This window comes from Sus scrofa, chromosome 1 (assembly GCF_000003025.6).
Source record: "Sus scrofa isolate TJ Tabasco breed Duroc chromosome 1, Sscrofa11.1, whole genome shotgun sequence".
NCBI lineage: Eukaryota > Metazoa > Chordata > Mammalia > Artiodactyla > Suidae > Sus > Sus scrofa.
This window is the reverse complement of record NC_010443.5, coordinates 76569599-76593980: the sequence shown is the minus strand read 5'-3', so window position 1 is coordinate 76593980 and position 24382 is coordinate 76569599. Positions and strand designations below refer to the sequence as shown.

The 24382-nt window shown below is 39.0% G+C and overlaps 1 protein-coding gene and 1 long non-coding RNA gene across 8 annotated transcripts in view; one reads left to right on the top strand and one right to left on the bottom strand.

The window, feature by feature from the left end:
• CDK19 (cyclin dependent kinase 19) overlaps nucleotides 1–4931 on the top strand; it is a 204427-nt gene extending 199496 nt beyond the window's left edge. For all 7 annotated transcript variants that reach the window (XM_021091172.1, XM_021091136.1, XM_021091165.1 and 4 more), the window contains one exon: nucleotides 609–4931. In XM_021091172.1, coding sequence (XP_020946831.1) covers nucleotides 609–740 — 132 coding nt within the window. In that variant the 3' untranslated portion in view covers nucleotides 741–4931. The remainder of the gene's footprint in view (nucleotides 1–608) is intronic.
• The window catches only part of LOC110260565, a 120969-nt gene that overhangs the window by 5150 nt on the left and 91437 nt on the right, over nucleotides 1–24382 (bottom strand). Inside the window, exon 2 of the long non-coding RNA XR_002343821.1 lies at nucleotides 3951–4018. This is a non-coding gene — a long non-coding RNA (uncharacterized LOC110260565). The remainder of the gene's footprint in view (nucleotides 1–3950; nucleotides 4019–24382) is intronic.

Here is a 24382-nt window from a genome sequence, read left to right as displayed (position 1 = left end):
AATTGTAGCTGCCAGCCTACACCACAGCCACAGCAATGCCAGATCCGAGCCACATCTGCGACATACACCACAGCTCATGGTAACGCCGGATCCTGAACCCACTGAGCAAGGCCAAGGATCGAACCTTCGTCCTCTTAGATACCAGTCAGGTTTGCTTCCCCTGAGCCACAACGGGAACTCCAAAAAATTATTCTTAATCACAGTTTTGGTATTAATAATGAGAAAATTAACTACGCATCAGTGTACATTATGAACACCAGCAATTCAGTATGCCAAATGGATTATTCTTGTTTGCAAACCTCAGTTAATGCAAAGAATAACCGGAATGAGTCAGTGTTAAGTTTCCCCTCTACCTTTCGTTGCCAGTGTAGCTTATCTTCTAAAGAAATCCAGCCAAATTTTGTGCGTGCCAGAACATGTGGTTACAGTGGTGGCAGGCTGTGATTTCAGATCAGAAAAATGTTAACAAACTAAATTAGCTGCCAGCTACCATGGATCAGAACTGGGAGCCTCTGATGAGAACGGCTCTTTTCTCCACCTTGTGATTAGCATCTTGAGCTGTTCTCTTCCTCCATCAGTAATTCCCATTTCCCGTTCCCTTCTTCTAGCACTCCGGCTCTCGCCTGAATTACCAAAGCAGCGTTCAGGGATCCTCTCAATCCCAGAGCACACTAGGCTATTCCTCCTCGTCTCAGCAGAGCGCACAGTACCACCCGTCTCACCAGGCCCACCGCTACTGACCAGCCGCAGCCCAGGGCACAGACTCCAGCAATATGATGTCTGCATTGAAGAGAACCAAAAATGCAACTCTGATGCCGCTCAAAACTCAACCGCTTAGGAGGAAGACTGCAGACTGAGCATTTGCAGGACTGACTAATGTCTCTTCTTTATTGACTCAAAGAAGATTTTTGTGAAGTTTCCCCAGCACCCTGCCCCTGCATGTGTTTCGTTGTGACTCCTCTGAGAAAGCGTCTGATCTAATCCCAGCACTTCTGTAACCTTCAGCATTTTTTGGAAGGATTTCCTGGTGCACCTTTCTCATGCTGTAGCAATCACTCTGATTTATCTTTTCAAAGCTCTTTTAATAGGATTTTAATGTTTTAGAAACAGGACTCCAGTGGTGTATAGTTTTATACTTCATGAACTTATCTAGCAACACAGGTAAATATGCACCTTTTAAAGCACTACGTTGTTTCCACAGAATAGAACTCTTTTGCTCATGGAAGTCTTAAATGGGAACTGTTACTGTCCCAAAGAACTTTGCTATGATGTTTTAATTTATCTAGTTTCAGGGAAGGTCTAATAAAAAGACAAGTGGTGGGACAGAAGGAACCTGCAACCAAAAACAGCCTAGATCTTTGCCGTTGCTATGCTGTGTGCTATGAAGAACTACAGTATGTAGTAATTTTTGTAGAAACATTTATATGGAACTTAGTTCCCAGAATCATCTTCTTCTGAATAGTATTCAGTAATTAAGAATTATAATTTTAACCTTCATGTAGCTTAAGTCTACTTTAAAAAGAGTTTCAAGAGCTTTGAAGAAGTCCAGTCCTCTGGTGACCAACACCAGAAAACTGAAGAGAATATTAACTGCACTAGGATTTCTTTAAGGAGTCATGTTGATCAAAGGATGTATTGCTTCCCTTTGAAGGAAAAGCTTTTCGTGTATATTGTACATGAGGTTGGCTTCTCTAAAAGAACTATTGGTTTCTTCACATCTGGGTCAGCTTGAGTAACTTTTTTTTTTACATAATCAAGGGTACTCAAATAGAAGCCTGCCAATTAGTCTGCTTTTAAAATAAAGAGCAGTGTTCTCCAAGTCGTATTTGCATTAGACATAGAGTGACTATTTTTAAAGCATGTTAAAAATTTAGTTTTGTTCATGTTTAAAATATGTATTATGTATGCATAATTTTGCAGTTGTTACTGAAACTTAATTCTATCAAGAATCTTTTCATTGCACTGAATGCTTTCTTTTGCCCCTAGGAGAAACCTTAATAATTGTGCCTCAAAAACTACGGGCAGATAGTATACAACCGTATTAGAAAAAGTGCATATTTGCATTTCCATGATCTATGAATTAGAGGCTGAGTTCTTTCTTAGCCAACGTAAAGAAGCTCCTCAGAGTCACCAGGAAATAAATGTAAAGACTTAGAGCTCCCATTATAATGTACGGGGCAAGAAATATGTTTTCTTCCAAATGCTACTAGCAGCACCAGCCTTGTTTTAAATGTTTTCTTGAGCTAGAAGAAATAGCTGATTGTTGTATATGCAAGTTATATGCATTTTTTTACTCTTCTTTGTGAACTTATCTACCTGGTTATGATACTCTGGGTCCATATACAAGTAAAATAAGATTTTAGAAGCCAGTATACATTTTGCACTATTGATGTGATACTGTAGCCAGCAAGGACCTTTCTGATCTCAGCATAGTCATGCTTATTAATAGCAAAGACTACATAGTGATACTCATCAACACTGAAGATGAAACAGTTGACATGCTCCATTGGAGGGAAATTCTGATGTCTCCATGGTAATTTATACCCCTTCCATGTTTAAAGATGAGAAGTTGCTAGCCCTCTGCATAATGTAGCTACGGGCATGATGTTCTATGCCGTACCCTGAAGCCCGACTGCCATCAGATGCTCTCTACACCCTCACCACCATGCCCAACATCGTGCTGGGTGGACGACACAAAGAGCAAGACATACTTCCTGTCCCTGAAGAGTCTGTGATTGATTCCATGACAGGAAGCTTTCCCAGGATGACAGGCTTAAATGAAACCAGCTTAGACTGTGAAGGTCTGTGTGTTTACCTCTAAACCCACTTGGATAGAGTCATTATTTCAAAGTTTGCTCTATACTGAACCATGGAGAGGTTTCTATGTTTATCTACCTTCAAGAAAGCCAGCAAGTAAATATCACCAACAGGCATGAATATATATTTGAGAAGTTCCCAGCAGCCTTTCGGCAATAATTGGGTGGCCCTTGTAGGCAGAACACACTCAACCAAGGGGTTGTAGGGAATTACAATGAAAATAGAGCTCTGTTCCTGCCCACAGGGGGAGCTTACATTTAGGAAAAGACAAACGCAAATATGTGCATGAACCAAAACATCATCTTTATAAACACCTTTGAGATAAATCCTTGTGATATGTGCTTATATGATCATAGGACTACCCTGCTTTCCTTGTATGCAGTGAATTTTACTGGCAGAATCAATATGGAAGCCGTAAGGGGGTTTTATCAGTTGCAGTGTTGTCCACACAGGCTACAGCCAGAAATCCCTGTTACACACATGGCTGGGTTTCTGGTCACTGCAATGGTACTTTCCTCCTGTGTTCCTGCCTCAGAGTTGGTGATGCCCACTAGTGCCCATTACCCGCTGAAATGATTTTGGTTCATCATTTCCTTTTCCTTGTAAAGGGGAACTAAAGCCTTTAATAGACTTACGGGCCCTAAAACTGTGGAACCCCGAAGGAGAGCTGTGAAGCTTTTTGAGATTAAAATTTACCTTTTTGGTCTCCAATTGACCACCTTCTTTTTAAAAAATGTATCACTGTCATGTGCCCCGAGAATGCAGGGTGGACATCCAAACCAGGGGAGATAATGGAAAGGAAGGAAAGAAAGTGAAGGTTTCCTGTGCACCATATTACAAACCCGTTTTCCGACTGGCTTTCTGATAAGGTGTGTTTGGGAAAAGGGATTCTAGAGTTTCAGGAGAGCCGAGCTCAAGGGTAAGGTAGCCTGGCGGCAGAGCTAATACTATGAGGCTAAAACAATCCTTATGCTGAAGTAGATCCCGCAGTAACATACAAAAACCAAGGACATGTATATTTTTATATCTGTGTGGTTTTAAAACTTTAGTACTTAGACTTTTGGCCTTCTGCACTACTCTTTTGCTCTTGTAAACACAGTTTCTATTGAAGAACAGGAAAGGATGACATTTACCTGTGTTCACTGCCTCGTTCCGTGTGAAGCAACCGCTAGTTGTATGCCTCTAAAATGATGCTGTTTCTCTGCAAAAGAGGAAAGAAAAAAAAAAAAAAAAAAAAGAGTTGGATAGTAAGACTTGCAGCTTAATCTGCTTTGAATAAGTGTATGTTACAAACTCTACGGTGAAGGAATATTACATACATGAAAGTTACAAATCCTAAACTCTGTGGTATCTTTCTAGGGAATGGAGAAAGGCAGTGAAAAGGCAGCTGGACTAAAGGAGGCTTGAAGGATTCAAGTATAAATAATATTTTATATAAGACATATAGCTGTTTAGGTTTCCTTAATCTTTGAGAATAGTCACAAATATCATAAAGCAAAGTTCATTGTTTTAGGATTTTTTAAAAATGTGTTGTACCTAAGGCCATACTTAACTCTTCTATGCTATCACTGCAAAGGAGTGATATGTATGTATTATATGAAAAAAAAAAATCCTTAATGCACTGTTATCTCCTAAATATTTAGTAAATTAATACTATTTAATTTTTTTAAAGATTTGTCTGTGTAGACACTAAAAGTATTACACAAAATCTGGACTGAAGATGTCCTTTTTAACAACAATTTAAAGTACTTTTTATATATGTTATGTAGTATATCCTTTCTACACTGCCTAGTTTGTATTTCCCATAATTCCCGTGTGTGAAGTGTGCCTGTCCTTGTCTCTTTTTTCAGTCATTTTCTGCACGCATCCCTCTTTATACGATTATAGACATGACTGTATGCTTTTCACACACTGCCGCGAGGTGTGTGCTCAGAGCTGGCTGCCCCCCAGCGAGGCCCGCTCCCAGGGGTGTGGAATGAGCCGCCGCTTTGAAGCCAAGCGTTTCCTGCTTTTGAGTTGTCCTGACATCTTTCTTGAAATGACTGTTAAAACAAAAATAAATTACATTGCATTTATTTTATATTCTTGGTTGTAATAAAATTTAATTGACTTTGTTTCAGTGTGGATTTTTTTAAGTGTAGGGAAAACCCTTGTCATAAGTTTTGTGTTAACATTCAAGTGCCTTGATGCTTTTCAGATCATACTTGTCCTGCAGAGATGCAAAGTCTCCCTGTGAGTTGCAATGTGTGATTTTATTCAGGATGCTTATGTTGTCACAAAACCACAGAGCAAGGCTTGCAAATACCTCAGAAGCAAAATTACAGCTTATTAAACATCTCTAGGGGAGATATCTTTTTTTTTTTTTTTAAAGAAAATTAGAATGATGTTTTGGAAAAAAACAAATAGGCAGCATTTTGTGGGTAGAGTGGCATTAGGAGTTTCTCCTTTTATAAGGACTTTCTGTTGTATCTGGCTCCCCCTTCTTATAATTTACTTGATGAATCTTCTATGGTTATCCCAGCAGTTACAGGCATCATGGAGTATAGTGAAGAATGTTTAAGTGACATAAACACAAAATTTGTTTCTATTTAAAACAGATACTGCGCATGTCCACATGCTTCACTGCCTGACACAGATTATGTGTTCAGTACTCTGCTACTCATAGGGCAGAGCTTCTCTTGGAAAACTGTCCTTGACCACAGCTGCCTTTCTAACCACCACCTGGCTAAAAGAAAGTGGATGGCTGTGCAAACCCCGGCCCCCTCCTGGGAAAATAGCTGAAAGTATGTGTCTATCTCCCCAGTCAACTGTAAGCTCCTTGTGGACAGGATCTGGGTTTCATTCCTCCTGCACCCCCAGCATCTGGCAGGATGCCCAACCCAGAGCAGACAATTAATACAGCAAGTAATTAGTGTCACTTTTATACATTGGCCTAGAATTCCTGGATAGGCAGTATTTGTTAGACAGACAGGGATGCCAAGATATTTTTGCTCTATGAATAATGAAAATACTAGAAATAGGCATTTATTTTTTTAATTATTTTTTTATTGTGGAGGTATAGCTGATGTACAGTATTATGTGTTTCAGGTTTACAACATCATGATTCATAATTTCTAAAGGTTATATTCCATTTATAGTTATAAAATATTGGCTATATTCCTAGTGATGTACAGTATACCCTTGTAGCTTATTTATTTGATACATAATAGTTTGTACATCCTAACCCCTACCTCTATCTTGCTTCTCTCCCATCCCCACTCCCCACTGGTAGTCACTAATTTGTTCTCTATATCTGTGAGCCAGTTTCTTTTATCTTATATTCACTAGTTGTTTCCTTTTTTAGATACCACATGTGATACCACACAGTATTTTTCTTTGCCTGTTTTCTCTCTCTAAGCATAATACCTTCCATATCTATCCATGTTGCAAATGGCAAAATTTCATTCCTTATGGTTGAGTACTATTCCACTGTGTATATATACCACATCGTCTCTAGCCATTCATCAGTTGATGGATACCTAGCTTACTTCCATGTCTTGGCTATTGTAAATAATGCACTAAGAACATTGGGTGCATGAATCTTTTTGAATTAGCATTTTCTTTTTCTTTGGATATATATACCCAAGAGTAGAATTGCTGGGTCATATTGCAGCTCTTTTTTTAGTTTTTTTGAGGAGCTCCATACTGTTTGCCACAGTGGCTGCACCAATTTACCTTCCTACCAACAGTGTATAGGGTTCCCTTGGGCATTACTTTCTTAAAATAGATTCATTTCTTTTATTTTTGGCCGCAAAAGTATAATAAAATATCACTCCAAAGGAATAAACAATTCAAATTGCATTTGAATAACAGATTAAGCCAAGTTAGTCATACTTAACATCTTCTGTACAAGCCATCTTTCTTTTGGTCCTCCTAGAGGAGGGTATCTTTTAAAGCCTTGCATAGCATCATTTTATCCAGCAGGCAGTGGAAAACTAGTTTAGACAAGTAACACACAAACATAATAGGAAAATTTGTCCATTCAATCTAAATGAGAGAATTTAATACGGGGAAAGAAATGAAAATATTGACTTAAAACTTTAAAATGTATTCAGCACATTCCTCCTGCCTTTTCACACTTTCTGCTGTTGAGACTTACAGAAAGTGCTGTTTTTGTTTTGTTTTGTTTTTTCACACAAAGATGCTATTACAGACTGGATGTTTGCATCCTCCCCTCAGTTCTTATGTTGAGGTCCTTATCTCCGGTTGGCTGTAATGGAGATGGGATGTTTATTGACATAATTAAGAATTAAATGAGGTTATAAGGGTAGGGCCTTGATCCAACAACATTTGTGTCCTTGTAAGAAGAGACACTAGCGAGTGCAATCCTGCACTCTTTTCTACCCTCTTCCTCTTCCTACTCTTTCTCTCTCCCTTCTTTCTCCCTTCCATTCCCTTCCTCCCCCTGCTCCTCCCCCCATCACCCCTTTTCCTACCGTGTGAAGAGACAGCAAGAAAAGGTAAATATCTGCAAGCCAGGAAGACAGCCTTTACCAGAAACTGAACCCTGCCAGGCTCATCTTAGACTTCCCAGCCTCTAGAACTGTGAGAAAATTAATTTTTCTTTTTAAAGCCATTCAGTCTCTGGTATTTTGTTATAGGAGCTTGAGGAGACCAGTACATATTTTAGACCAAAAAGTGAGGTGCTGCTATAACTAAAACCTAAAAATGTAGAAGGGGCTTTGGAACTGGGTGATGCAGAGAGGCTGGAAGGTTTTTGATGTTCATGCTAGAAATGTAAAAAGTTAAAGGCAGTTTTAGAGGGAACTCATAAGAAAAGAGAGCTGGAGAGAAAGCTTCCATCTTCCTAGAATAAAGAACACAAATAGTCATGAATGCTGGTAGAAATATGGATATTAAAGGCCATTCTGGTGACCTGTCAGATGGAAATGAGAAACAGTTCATTGGACTGAAGAAAAGGCAAACCTTGTTACAAAGTGGCAAAGAACTTGTCTGAGTTGTGCTCTAGTGTCTAGTGGAAGGTAGAATTTTTGAATGATGGGATTGCTCTTAAAAGATCTCTCTTATGGTAGTAGAGAAGATGGAATGGATAGGTCCACCTCACAGAAGGCATACTAGGAAGGAAGAAGACAAACTTTAAACATTTCAGACTTTGCCTTTCTCTGCTCTTGCCCTCTGCATTCAATCTCTTACATGCATTGGTTGATCCTGGGAACTCTCCTTTGAAAGATCTGGGTCCTCCAAGAAAACGCTTCATGTAACAAGTTTTTTCCTTTGGTTGCAAGATTAACTTAAATTATTTGAAGGCTATAAGCCAAAGCAATCCTGAGAAAGAAAAATGGAGCTGGAGGAATCAGGATCTTTCAATTCAGACTATACTACAAAGCTACAGTCATCAAAACAGTATGGTACTGGCAGAAAAACAAATATAGATCTATGGAACAGGATAGAAAGCCCAGAAATAAACCTACACACTTATGATCATTAGTCTATAACAAAGGAGGCAGGAATATACAATGGAGGAAAAACGATCTCTTCAATAAGTGGTTCTGAGAAAACTGGATAGCTACATGTGCAAGAATTAGAACATTCTCTAGCACCATGTACAAAAATTAACTCAAAATGGATTAAAGACCTAAATGTGACACCAGATACTATAAAACTCCTAGAGGAAAACTTAGGCAGGACATTCTTTGACATAAACATCTTTTTGGATCCTTCTTTTAGAATAATAAAAATAACAACAACAACAAAACAAATAGGACCTAAGTAAATTTAAAATATTTTGCATAGTAAAGGAAAACATAAACAAAACAAAAATACAACCCACAGAATGGGAGAAAATAGTTTGCAAATGAAGCAACCAACAAGAGATTAATCTCCAAGATACACAAACAACTCATGCAGCTCAATATAAAAAAGCCAAACAACCCAACTGAAAAATGGGGAGAACTAATCAGACATTTCTCCAAAGAGGGCACACAGATGGCCAACAAGCACAAAAAAGGTGCTCAACATTGCTAATTATTAGAGAAATGCAAGTCACAACTACAGTGAGGTATCACCTCACACCAGTGAGAATGGCCATCATCCAAAAGTCCACAGAGAATAAATGCTGGAGAGGATGTGGAGAAAAGGGAACCTTCCCATATAGTAGGGAGGAGTATAAATTGGTATGGCCACTATGGCAAACAGTATGGAGGTTCCTCAAAAAGCTAAAACTAGAGCTGTCATTTGATCCAGCAATCCCACTCCTGAGCATATATCAGGACAAAAATTTCATTTAAAAACATACATGCATCCGTGTGTTCATTGTAGCACTATTTACTAGCCAAGACATGGAAAGAACCTAAATGTCCATCAACAGATGAATGGATTAAGAAGATATGGTATATATAGCCAATGGAATACTACTCAGCTATAAAAAAAGAACAAAATAATGCCATTTATAGCAACATTGATGGAACTAGAGACTCTCATACTAAGTTAAATAAGTCAGAAAAAGAAAGAGAAATACCATATGACAGCACATATATGTGGAATCTCAAATATGGTACAAACTAACCTATCTATAGACCAAAAACAAACTCATAGACATAGAAAACCGACTTGTGGTTGCCAAGCAGGAGGGGGAGGAAGTGGGATATCAAAAAGATACATGCACCCCGATATTCATAGAAGCACTATTTACAATAGATTTATTTATGAAAGACAATTTTCTTGTGATGTCTTTGTCAGGTTTGGTATCAGGCTTTTCAATGAATTTATTTCGTCTCAGTTGTAATGTAACTCAAGATATGTACTTAGACACGGAATTGCCAAGTCAAAAGGAGGGGGTATTTTAAATTAAGATAAGATTTATTGAGCTAATATTTAGGGAGCACTTCTATATACACTTTTCATATATTAACTCACTTAATTCTCATAAAAACTGTACAAGCTGGGCACTATTCTTGTCCTCATCTTTAATCAAAGAAAAAAAGTGAGACAAAGGTTAAGTGACATATACAAGCCATTCAGCTGATAAGCATGAGAGCTAAGTTCCTCGCCATTTACACCAATGGTTTTCAAAGTGTATTCCCTGGACCAGCAGCCATCGGCAGCATCTGGGAGCTTGTTAGAAATGCAAATTCTCAGATTCCATCCCATACTGCTGTGTCAGAAACTCTGGGAGTGGTGCTTAGCAATTTGTGTTTTATTGAGCCTCCAGGTGATTCCAATGCATGCTAAAGTTTGGGAACCACTGACTTATACCATATTCTTCTCACACATATTCCTAAATTACCTTCCAAAAGGCTATATTCGTTTACTTCCACCAGTAGTGTATGAGAGTGCCATATCCCCTGGCCTGAACAAAACTCACTATGAGCAATCTTCACATACCAATCTGAAAGACAAAAGAGTAGTATCTTGTCTCCTTACAAAAGTATTTCAATTCTCCTGCCAGTGAGAAATTCAGGTTCTATCCCTTCTGTTCTGCTTAGGCTTCTTCTTTTCTGCATAGCCTTTGGTTCCATTGATCTTCCATTTTGGGGGGTTATTGATCCTAACATTTCTGACCTTGCCAGGCAACCATGTGGTGCTTGGCTTGAGTACTAAATTAATCTCATTCTTTGGAAGAAGCAAATAGGTTATCTTATATAAATACCAAAATCTTACTTTGTTTATTGAGCATGAGATACAGTCTTTGTTAGTGACAATCCTTTACTAAGTTGTATGTTTTTCTTGGACCTATGGGTACCTCTTTGCATCCTGGTGCCAGTGTGCTGAACCTTAGTGAGGGTGTCAGATACTGGAGCAGAGGAGATATGAAGTCACCGCGAGGGACAGCTCCAAAACTGTTTGGGGAGACCTAATCCCCAGTCTTAACATTTTTTTGGAGAAGGAGCACTTTTCTAATGCCCAAAAGCAGAAAAACCTTGATTGACCAAGGGTCCTAGTGAGTTTATTTCATGATGTTTCCCATTATATATTTTCACCACATTGCAGATAAGTCCATAGATATTGAGCCATTTAATACCACTTATGGTCACTAATAATTACTGAGCTGAAATATTCACCTTCACATCAGTTATATCAATGTGGCGTGATGGAAAGAACATTGATATTGGAGACAGACTTAGGCCTGAAACCCCATCTGAGTTGTATGGCCTTGTAAGTTACTGAACCACTCTGATTTTGTGCTATTATCTATAGAATGCACCCCCCCAAAGCATCTACTTCATAGAGTTTAAGGATTAAGTGAGATAATATGTGTTCTCAGCAGAGTGTCTGGACCATAGCAGACTCTCAATAAATGTGGATTCCATTGGTTTTCTCTTTGTTGTGCAATTTCTATGTGCTTGAATGTGTGTTTCCAGTGTGACTAATACATTTAATGCTCTTCATCCATACCCTATGACAGTTAATCTTCAGCAGAGGAGGCAAGAATATACAATGCAGAAAAGGCAGTCTCTTCAGCAAGTGGTGTTGGTATCCCACTTGGACAGCTGCATGTAAATCAATGAAATTAGAATATGCCCATACACCATACACAAAGATAAACTCAAAATGGCTTAAAGGTTTAAATGTAAGTCATGACATCATAAAATTCTTAGAAGATAACATAGGCAAAACATTCTCTGACATATATGGTAACAATGTTTTAAGTCAGTCTCCCAAGACAACAGAAATAAAAGCAAAAATAAACAAGTGAGACCTAATCAAACTTATAAGCTTTTGCACACAAAGGAAACCGTAAACAAAAAGAAAAGACAGCTTATGGACTGGAAGAAAATATTTGCAAATGATGTGACCAACAAGAGCTTCATTTCCAAAATATTTGAAGAGTTCATACAGTTTAATAACAAAATACCAAACAACCCAATCAAAAAATGGGCAGAAGACCTGAAGAGACATTTCTCCAAAGAAGATATACAAATGGCCAATATGCACATTAAAAGATGCTCACCATTGCTCATTATTACAGAAATGCAAATCAAAACTGCAGTAAGGTACCACCTCACACCAGTCAGAATGGCCATTATTAAAAAGTCTAAAACAATAAATGCTGGAGAGGGTGTGGAGAAAAGGAAACCCTCCTACACTGTTGGTGGGGATATACATTGGTACATCCACTGTGGAGAAGAGTTCAGAGACTCCTTAAAAAACTAAATACAGAACTACCATATGATCCAGCAATCCCACTTCTGGGCATATATCTGGAGAAAACCCTAATTTGAAAAGATACATGCACCCCAATGTTCACTGCAGCACTATTTATAATAGCTAAGAAATGGAAATAACCTAAATGTCCATTCCACAGATGATGAAGTAAGAAGATACACATACACACACACCACACACACACACACACAAATATTACTCAGTTATTAAAATGAATGAAATACTGCCATCTGTAGCAACATGGATGGACATAGAGATGATCACAGTAAGTGAAGTCAGTCAGAAAGAGAAAGACAAATACCATATGACATCACTTACATGTGGCATCTAAAATACGACACAAATGAACATATCTACAAAAAAAAACAGACTCAGAGATATGGAGAACAGGCTTGTGGTTACCAAGGGAGAGGGGGTTAGGGGAGGGAAGGATTGGGCGTTTGGGATTAGCAGAGGCAAACTATTACATATAAGATGGATAAACAACAAGGTACTACTACATAGCACAGGGAATTATATTCAATTATCTTGTGATAAACCATAACAGAAAAGAATATGATAAAGAAAATATATGTATAATGGAGTCACTTTGCTGTACAGCAGAAATTAATATAACATTGTAAATCAACTACAATAAAAATTTTTAAAAGTACTCTTTATCTCCTTCATTTGACAATCCTTTTTTTGACAGAAGGTGACATCTACATCTGGGTAGACTACTAGATCAGGACACCACCCTTCATGCAGGAGCATAATTACAAGCAAAAGCCTATGTAATAGGCACCAATGTTCAGCTTCTTTAATGAAACTCTATCAAAAAATGAGGGACTCCTTCATTGTGTTTTGGTAGCATCACCCATCACCTCTTTTTTTCCCTACCTCAACAAGAAGGTCATTAAATTCTGTTTCCATACCATTTATAATAAAGCTGTATAATTATAGCAATAACAGCAAGTATCAATTCTGGACAAGCAATTGCAACATGAAGCAGAAGCCAGAGTACAGAGTTCTTCCGTTTCTCCACTGTGGTTCTCATAAATTACCATTTATACTTCCACCCTGAGTGATCAGATCTCCTAAAGATATGGTCCAGAGAGGTGAAATTTCCTTGGTTATGAATATCTTGTACCATTGATATGTAAGAGTTGGCTAGGGACGAAAATAACTCCTGAGTTGGTCTTTTAGCCCTGAGAGGCTAGGTTTGGAAGATCTGGCTCACTACGAAGAGAAGAGGGAAGAGAGAAAGAGAAAGAGATCCTTTCTCTGTGGTGGCACATCAGTCCCTCTGAGAAGAGGGTGAGCCTGGCAACTCCAGGACTCTGGCCTGTGATGAGTGCCATGCAGAAAGGCCAGATGGAGTGGGAGCAGTCTGGGCCCAAAGTCCTAACCACTAAAACAGAGTTTCCTTCTAAAAAGTCCTGCACTTTGGAGAAACTTCTGGAAGCCTCATACAAATTGAGCATGGCATGGGCAACAAGGCCAAAGGAAAGAGCAGGTCCAAATGAAAAATAGGGGAGGGAGCAGAAGAGCTGGGTCCAGAAAATTCAAAGTAATTTTTCCCCTGACCTATTTGTAGAAACTTATTAAGCTGTTTAAACCACGAGCATTTCAAGTTTACTCATATATCTAAAAACCTTAAAAAAAAAACCACTTTCTTGATGTACCAATGGTTTAAATGGTTCCATACATTTTTCTGTATAAACAAAGAATAGATTTATATTTGCTTCTCCACTCACACCATGTATATAAAAGCTCCTTTGGCATAAACGAGGAGCTTAGCATTGATTGTAATACATGTATGTATATAATTACTTATTTGCAATTCATAGGAACTTGCATGTGAAGAAGATGATCCAAAAGAGAACCACAGGTTAAGCAGGGGCTCCTGCCAACTAAGTTATGTGAACAGTTATTGTATGATTGTTTATAACATGCTCTTTGTTTCTAGTGAGGATTGGACAAAGGAAAATAAGTAAGTTTTTAAGCAGAAATTTAGGGTGTGTCTCATGTAGCCTTAATACTGTCTGGTAACTTTCTTGTAAAATTGCCCTATGTCATTTAGCTATCACATTATCATTTTAACATTTGGACTTGTGTCTTGACACCAACTAGATAGTGCACTTGTTAAAGCAAGGACCATGTTTCTGTTTTTGTTCACCTTTGAATCTTCTGGGGCCTTATACATATCAGGAATGTCCAATTGCATTAAGTGGGCTATGGAAGCACATGGAATAACTTCCTAAGTTGAAATTTTTAAATTGGTTAGTGACCTAAGTGAGACCACCTACCCTTATTACTGGACACTATTACCCATTATGTTGCCATTAAGGCAGTTTAATCCATGTGACTTGGATGGTCTCTTTGGACAGTTCCTGTCCCTGTGTTCTGCAGGAAAACAAAATAATAGAAAGGCTGGATATCTTATCTGGAACTTACTCTGGCCAACAGAATTAACTTTTGTTTGCTCCAAAGGCTAAGGAATGAAAACAATGGATCTAGAATCTAGATCTTTTCACCAGATCTAGTTTTCGCAAACAAGTCAGTCTCCAGCCTGCCCTGGCCACCACACCCTTTCAAAATCAGAGAGGAGGGGAACAAATGAATTCTGCACCATTTTTACGCTTTTTAAAAAAAGTAGGAAAACACGCCAAATTAAAAGTGTCTAAAATTCTTACAAATGTATCTGCATGTAAAGCTAACTTAAAATATTGTTATGAAAATTGAATGAAGATCCAGTATACAACCCAGTGTCTCACAAACATGTTTTATGGAACACTACCTTGTAGATTTTCACAGACAAAAGCTTACACGGTCATCTGAAAAATTCTGGGTCAAATACAAAATAGAGACTTTCTCAGAGCCTCTAATATGCTGGTGACACAGTGACTTTCCAAAAAATAATATAGCGTACACTTTTCCAAGCTTATTTGACCAAAGAACTTCTTTTTCCTGTACCTCTGAAGAATGCTCTATAGAAGACAATTTGGAAATCCCTGGTTGTGACAGACACTGTAGTTGCCCTTTCTACAGCCTTCCCCTACTTCCTTCTTACTGTCAGAAGCCTGATTGGTTCACACCGTCCAGAGTGGCCATCTCCTTCCATGGAGACCAAGTCCCTCCTCAGCTCCAGGGGATGGAGAGTGATTAGACCAAACCCAATACATTTGATCTTATTCCCTTTGCCAAGGCATTGGCTCAAGCTCGAGCATGTAATGCAATTCTGGCCAATAAAATGTGAGGGAAAGAAAATCTTTTTTTGGGGGGGAGTGTTCTGGGAGGACTTGTTTCAAGATTAAAATGATAATCAAGATAACCAAAAGTATCAAATATTTTTAGTGTCACTGAATTAGAAAATTAAACATGTATTCCTTAGCAGCAGTGATAAACTATGATGATAAACAATCATTGAAGTGCTGGGACAATGGAATCCATAACCGACCTAAGAAATCCCTCAGAGCCTTTGAAGAAGCAGAAAATTCACAATAGCTTTGGGTCTCTCTGTGGCTTTGCATTCAGCCTCCCTGTGTGCAAAGGTCTGGCAAGATTCCCCTCCACTGCCCTCCAAGCCCTGGTGAAAGTCCTGTTTGAGTTCTCATCTCTGTGAAACCTCCCTAATGCCTGCAGCCTCCACTAAGAAGACTTTTTAAAGAATTCTTCCTGGATGCTCAGTATGAACCATTTCCTTTGGCATTGAATTGTACTAACTCCCCATTTTCTTTTTATGAGTGAATGTTTCATTTGGGTCCCCTGTTGAATAAAAGTAGTAAAGAGATGGTAGAAGTGATAAGAATATTGTCTAAGTTGATGGTTCTCAACTGTCAGACCCGATACCACACTTTAATATGAACGATTTTTTTTTGTTTGTTTTTTAGGGCCACTCCTATGGAATATAGAGGTTCCCAGGCTAGGGGTTGAATCCGAGCTACAGCCACCGGCCTACACCACAGCCACAGCCACACAGGATCCGAGGCACATCTTCGACCTACACCACAGCTCACGGCAATGCCAGATCCTTAATCCACTGAGTGAGGCAAGGGATCAAACCCGCAACCTCATGTTTCCTAGTTGGATTCGTTTCCTCTGTGCCACAATGGGAACTCCCTATATGAACTATTTTTTAAATGCCATTTATATGTCATGAAATTCATAGATAAGGTAACTGACCTACACATATAATTTTAAAATATATCAATACAATGCCCTAGCTGTAGTTTGAAAGAGAATAGGAAAGTAACTTATGATAAAGTAATATCGATTTCAACATGTAAATAAATGACTGACATGATTGCATTGCATTAGAAACCACAAACGAATTGAGGAGGAAAGGCAGGCTGATGCAAGATATTGTATTACAACTCAAATACCACGCACTATGGTGCTATTAGTGATGTGACTTTGAGAAATGATGAACAATTTTTGCAGAAGTTTAAAAAAAAAAAAAAGGCCAAAGTACAACTTAGATTTATATGGTAGTCTCATGCCTAGCATGCAGCATATATTAAAAACTATGCAAAAAATACTTTCTGTTTATATGTAAAGTGAGTTCGGTTCTAGGTTCAAATGCTTATAAACCAGTTTTTCACCTAAAGAATGACTGAAAGGATATTCAAACATTGCAAGGGCTGCAGAGCCATTCTCACTGCGGGGCACAGTCTAGCACATTTTAGCGGGCACAGCAGCTCTGGCCCTTGTCCACTGCAGGCCAGCAATATGCCCCACCTCCATCAGTAGGGAACCCCTAAAATCCCCACAAACTCCTAAAAAAGCCCTCTGGGAGGTACTGATTCTAGTGAGATCCACTGAGCTAAACCAAGGCCAGCTAGAGATGGGATTATCACTCAATAATTCAGAATCTTTCTCTCAGCTTCAAAGGCCCTGAGGGCCTGAGTTTACCTCATAATGCCAGTTTACTGGGTCACTGCCATGATTCTCAAAGGGGTGCTGCTAACCAATCAAAGGAGGCAGCAAGTCACGGGGTGGGGTGAGTAGAGGGTGGTCTGCCTGCTTCTTTCTCAAGGGTTTTCCATTTGTTCTATTTACTAGGTGAGTTCCATGTATTCTTCTGTTTGAAGAAAGTGTTCCTCAGTTTTAGGAAGTAAATATTATATGTGTTTTGACAGTTTTGCCCAGATGTATAATTCCTGAGAGGAGGTATGTTGACCTCCTTGCTCCATGCCATAAAGGAATGTCCCAATTTTTTTTTTTTTCCTTAGGGCCATACCTGTGACATATGGAGGTTCCCAGGCTAGGGGTCAAATTGGAGATATAGCTGCAGGCCTACGTCACAGCCACAGCAATGCGGGATCCAAGCCTCGTCTGCTGCCTGTGACCTACAGCACAGCTCATGGCAATGCTGGACCCTTAACCTACTGAGTGAGGCCAGGGATCAAATCTGCATCTTTGTAGATACTAGTCAGATTCGTTTCTGCTGAGTCATGACGGGAACTCCTAGTTATTGTTTTAGAGTTCCTACTTCTTTATTGAGACTCCTGTATATTGAGTCACTGTCATCATAGCTTACTTCTTTGAACATATTTATTTATTTATTTGTTTTTTTAGGGCCACACCCATAGCACATGGAGATTCCCAGGCTAGGGGTCTAATCAGAGCTACAGCTGCCAGCCTACACCACAGCAACGCCAGATCCGAGCCGCGCTTGCAACCTAAACCACAGCTCACAGCAACGCCGGATCCTTAACCCACTGAGCAAGGCCAGGGATTGAACCCACAACCTCATGGTTCCTAGTCGGATTCACATCCGCTGTGCCACAAAGGAAACCTCAACTTCTTTGAAAATATTTCAAGTAGCTGCTTTGAAGTCTTTGCTAACTTTTGGGCCCACTTGAGTCAGTGAGCTCTGCTAATTATTCAAACCTGAATCTCATGTCTCAATGTTTAATCAGCGCATTTGATCCCTGTGATCAAAACTTATGGGGAAGCCATGTCACTGTGAGTAGCTACCTTTAAAATTCACCATGAGAAGTCCTTGTCCAAGAGTAGAAACCTCTCAGGCTAAGCCTAGCTTATCACCTCTTGTTCTCCTCTGGGGCTGGAATGGGTTAGGAGAGAGAACTCTAGAGGGAGAAGGAAGTAAGAACTATGGCTGAGCCATATATGTTAGGAACCATAGCCTGGGTCAGCAGTCAGATCTTCTGGAAGAACTGCAATGACAAGCATCCCCAAGGAGGAAAGTGTCCTCTAGCTGGCACGTCTTCCTCTTGAAGGAGACCGATGAGAGGGTATAGTGAGCCTGGACACAGAAGATTCTCTGAATTCAAGCTCAAGAGGCTAAAAACTATGATCCATTTCCACTCAGAACACTTCTGACACAAAATGTGTAGGGTTTTGACACCGAGCCATTCTTCAGTTTTCTGCAGATATAACCTGGGTGTTCTACAATTTAATTCAATTCTGACAGCAACTACCTAGAGTTAGTGAGGTGCCCACAATTTGAGGGTTCAGTCCCATGAGACTGTCCCTACTTCAGAGCCAGCTGTATGATGTCTGGGCTCAGGTTTGATAATATGCTAGAATTGTTGTTTACTATTACCAGTTGATTATATAGGATACAACTCAGGAAGAGCCAAACAGAAAAGATGCACTGAGCAAGCTCTGTTGGCGGGGAGGAGGGGTGGTAGCTGTGCAGCCTCCATACCCTCTCTATGCATGCTATCCTCCCATCCATCACCGTGATGTGTTCCCCAACCCAGAAGCTCTCCAAACCCTGTTCAGAGTTGTGTGTGTGTGTGTGAGTGTTTTTTACAAAGGTTCCATTCTGTAGGCACAATTGATTAAAGCACTGGCAATTGGTAATTAACTCAATTTCCAGGCCCTTTACTCTCCCCAGAGATTGGGAAAATGAGGCTGAAATCATGCCTTGGTCTTTCTGGTGACCTGCACCTATCCCAAAACTATCTAGTGGCCCCCCAGGCCATTTGTTACCTCATACCATATGAAAACACACTCATCACTCTCAAGATTCCAAGTGTCTTAGAGACTCTTGAGACAGGAACCAGGGACAGGAGTGCCCATCGTGGCTCAGCAGAAACAAATCTGACTAGTAACCATGAGGGGACAGGTTCAATCCCTGGCCTTGCTCAGTGGGTTAAGGATCCAGCATTGCTGAGAGCTGTGGTGTAGATCGCAGACTTGGTTTGGATCTGGTGTTGCTGTGGCTATGGCATAAGCTGGTGGCTATAGCTCTGATTCAACCCCTAGCCTGGGAACCTCTATATGCCCAGGGTGCGGCCCTAAAAAGCAAAAAAAAAAAAAAAAGAACCAGGGACTAGGACCAAGTTTGGTAACAAATGATGTTACTATTGTCCCTATCACTCAGAAAACTACAAGGGTTTTAGGAGCTCTGTGACAGAAACTGGGAACGAAAACCAAATACATATTTCCTGCATCACAATATCACACGGACGTATTCATCTCACAGATGGATGCCCTGCAATCCTGTATCCAGCTTAGAAATACTCGACTCCTCAGCCAAGTTCTCATTCCCCAACTATGCTTGTGTCTGTCTGGCTTTCATCTGTCTTGACCTCTGCTTTCCTGTTCTTTCATGGCCGACCCACCCCCAGTCCTACCTGACAACTTTATTTATTTGGACATGGAATAGAGTCCATCTGGGACCTAAAATTTATTTAGACATTGAGTGTATTCCACAGAAGCTCCTGGCCTGAGAGCTACTTATAAATATCTCCTCTTTGATTTATTGACATTTTAACCTTTGTAGAGTAATATTATTTCTCACATTGCCACATCCCACGGGAGCTCATGTAAGCCTCCAGGAGCCAACAACATTCCCATCTGGATGATGAGCTCTGAAGGAGCACAACATAGATTTCGGTGAGGCAGATGTGGGTCCCAGCTCTTCCTGACCTGTTGTGTCTGTGTGATTTCTCTCTCAGAGCGTTGTGTACTGAACTGTGAAATGAGGATCATAATATCTGCTTCAGAGGGTTAAAACAAGGACCAAATGAGATAAGGTCATGGTCAGCATCTGGCTGAGATGTTATTGACAAACATTATTGTCTTTTTCTGTCTCTTCATGGAAGGGGTCATATTGCCTGGAAAACTCCCATGACCTCTAGACCAGTGTCTAGATGTCACCAGTTGCTGAGCAGTAAATATTTGTTAGGGGAGTGACCTGCTGCTGCTCTATTCTCCTGCATTTTGTTGGTGATTTTCACACTGTGCCCAGTGCCATCCTGGGGGTTCTGAGGAGATGCCCAAGGGCCTAGGTGAGGATTGATAAGGGTACAAAGTAGAGGAGGGAGCAGTTGGGTTCCAGGCCCACCCACACATTAGCTCTGCTACTTTGCATTTTAAGTTGGCTTGGGGGAAATATACATACATACATACATACATACATACATACATATATTTAAAGAAGGGATTCTATGGTTTAAAGTTTGAAAATAACTGACTTATACTTTGAATAGCTTAGAGGAGGAATTCAGTTTTGGGGTTTTTTGTTTGTTTGTTTTTTAGGACCACACCCACGGCATATGGAGGTTCCCAGGCTAGGGGTCAAATCAGAGCTGCACCTGCCAGCCTAAGCCACAGCCACAGCCACGCCAGATCCAAGATGTGTCTGCAACCTACACCACAGCTCACAGCAACACCAGATCCTTAACCCACTGAGCGAGGCCAGGGATCAAACCCGTGTCCTCATAGACACTAGTTGGGTTCATTAGCTGCTGAGCCATGACAGGAATTTGGGAATATAGTCTTATGAATGACACAAAGGTCTATATCTTTATTCTCCAAAACATTAGCCATGATAATTAAATTAAAAAATTCAATTCAGTTCCTCAGTTTCACTAACCATATTTCACGTACTCAATAGCCACATATGACTAGTGGCTACTAATTTAGACAGTATAATATTTACATCTCCATCACTGCAGAAAGTTCTGTTAGACAGCACTAATCTATGGTTTATGTTATTTAAATCATAGGACTTGACTGACAGTGGCCATGTACTCTGTGCTATAATATGTTTGTGAGCTTAAAGGGTAAGCTGAGTTGCTTATAGTTGTAGACTCAGGTCCTGATCTTAACTTGCCTACTGGACTGGCTTCAGGTTCCCTCATCTGTCCCAGGGAGGTCTGGGCCACGTGAGAGGTTTCCACCTATTTTATCTCCAAGGGTCCCTTTGATTGTTATTGTGTTCCTTTGGACCCACACTCATGATTTTAAAAAAAACCAAACTGCTTTATTAGGTAATAATTGGCTTACCCTCCCACTTTTGTTAACCAGTGCTATTTATAACGATCAACAAAAATCTCTGATCAGTCTAAGATTACCAGCATTCTTATTTTGAGTTGAAGTAATTCCAGCCCAAAACTTAGAAAAGGGGCATTGTGGCTAGCTTAGCCTTATCTCTGGTAATTGTACAATTTCCATGTGGAGTTTTTTTTAACACTGAAAATAAGGTATGGATGACTCCTGTCTCTGCTACTACTTTCTTCCATCCTTAGGGTTTAAGGAGCCCAAGTTAGGAGTCTTCTGACTATATGATCAATTAAGATTTCTTTGAATTTTTGAAGAGATTATAGGTCCAAGGAGGGAGTGATCCCAAAAGTTCAATTTGGGAATTTAAAGAATCATTGAAAAGAAGCCAAATTATCAAATGCTCAAATCAAAGTAAAAATCTATAGTTAGACTTTGCAGTATAGAATACAGGATGGGCAGTGTGATTGCATTTTAAAAGTATATATTGGGTAAGACTTCTGGGTATGGCAGAATCTTAAGAGGTTGGCAAATTCTCACCCCCCCCCAAAATAAATTATAAAACTGGGCAAAATTATTTTTAAAAAAACCCAACAATTTAAGGGCTTTGGAAAACAACCAAAGGGAAACAACAAATTGAGAAACATTTCATCATGAAAAGCTGCTAAAATTCTATGCAAACATAATGAGAAACTGCGGCCTTCATTCCTGAAGCTGCTCTCTTCCCTGTGCCCCCAGCTTATTTAGCCTAGTAATTTTACCAGGGCAATTCTGGCTATGGTAACCAGTAGCCTCACTATCAGAAGGGGTGGATTTGATTTGGAATGGAAGGTGAAAATCCACACCCTGCAGTGTTGTCAGTAAAAGCAGCAAACTCCACAGGAACTGAAAAGGGAAACTCACAGCTCTGCCAGGATGAATTGCAGTCCTGGTTGAAGTGAGCATCTGACAATCCAGAAATGTAAGAGGGAAATCCTAGAAATGAGAGAGCCATAGAAAAGCTATGTAATCTCTCCACATATCCCTGGCTGACCAGGAAACTATGTGTATATATACAGGGGAGAGTCAAGGATGCTGGAGGAAAATAAAAGTCAAGCAGCCTTGAAAACTGAACTTTGAATGAATTCCTCAACCCCCATACAAATCCATTAGCAGGAATCTTATAAACTTAAGGTGTTTTGAGCACAATCTCTGCCCAATCACTGGCTGACCACTAAACTATGCAAAGTGACAGCTTTCAGCCAGGCTAAAAAGTAAACATAAGAATTTAAAGGAAACAAATGCAAAATCAACTGAGCAGAGACATTAGTGGCCACACACTAGAGACAGATTCTGCTAATTAAGTACAAACAAGTTAATAAAAACCATAATAACTACCTCTGGAAAATAAATTAGAGACCAGAGTTGCTACAGTGTATTATCTAAAATGTCAGGATTTCAACAAAAATTATAAGACAGGTGAAGAAACAGAAAATCTAATTCATACTCCAACATAAGTGTGACCCACACTCAGGGAAAAAAGCAACTGATTCTGAAAATAGCAACTGATTCTGAGTGAGCTCAGAAATTAGATTTAGCAGGCAAAGATTTTAGAGCAGCTATTATAAATATGTTCAAAGCACTAAAAGAAATCATGGTTAAGAATTAAAGGATAGTGATAGTGATTCAATAAATAGAAAATTTCAACAAACAGACATTATGAAAAATAATCTAGTGGAAATTGAGTTGAAATAGATACAGCTGAAATTTAATAATCTATGAGAGGACATTGAAGAAAGAATCAATGAATTTGAACAGAGATCATTAGAAATTATTCAATCTGAAGAACAGAGAGGAAAATGATTAAAGGAAAACAAACTCAGCCTCAGAGACTGGTGGCTTAACAATGAACATATCAATATATAGGTAACTGGAATTCCTGAAGGCTAAAAGAGAGACAAGCAGAAAAATATTTAATGACATTTGGTTGAAAATTTCTCAAAGTTGATGAAAACATTTATCTACCAACCTCAGAATCTCAACAAATGCCAAGGAGAATAAATAAAAAGAGATCCGCATCTAGACACATCATAGTCAAAAGCCAAAGACAGGAGAAAATTTCTTGAAATGAGTTAGAGAAGATGATTCACTGTGTACAAGAGAACAAGATGATTAATGATCAACTTCTTGTCAGAAACCATGAAGGCCAAAAGACGGCAGAATCATATGTTGAAATTGCTGAAAGAAAAAAAATCCTGTCAATCAAGAATTTTATATTTAATAAAACTTTTCTTTAATAATTAAAATGAAATGAAGATATTTCCAGATAGAGACTGAGAACTTGTTGCTAGCTCACCAGCCTTAAAAGAAATACTAAAGGAAGTTCTTCAGGCTGAAAGGAAGTGACACCAGGTGGTAACCTGAATTCAAAGAAAAAAATAAAGAACACAGGAAATGGTAAATATGAAGTACTTATAAATGTATTACTTTTCATCTCTTAATTTCTTTTAAAATCATAATATTTTGTAAAGTTATAATTATAACACTATTTTTAAGCTTATTAGGTATATGTGTAACGTATAAAAGAGCATAAAGGAAGGGCTGAAATGGAGTTATATCGGAGCTAAGTTGGGATTAAATCAGTATGAACTAGATTGTGACAACATAAGAAATACATTTTAATCCCTCGAATAATCATTAATAGATATATTTTAAAAATAGTTTCAAAATCAGCAATAAAGATGTTACATTAAAATATTTGTTTAACACAAAAGAAGACAGTAAAAGGGCAAATAGAACAAAAAAATCTGCAATATATAAGAATTAAACAGTAAATGGTAGACATAATCCAATCCTATCAATAATTACATTGCTAACCATCCAATGAAAAGGCAGATACTCACACAGGACATAAAACACAATCAAATAACATGCTGTCTATAAGAGACAAAATTTAGATTCAAAGATAAAAACAGATGGACAGTGAAAGAATGGAAAAATATTTACTTTGTAAGCAGTAATAATAAGAGAGCTGGAATATCTATATTAATATAAGACATGTAGACTTTAAAACAAAAAATAAACTGGAGATAAAGAGAGGAATTTCATAATGATAAAAAATGTCAAGACATCAGGATCTAATAATTAAGTGTATACAACTTAACAACAGAGCCCCCAAATA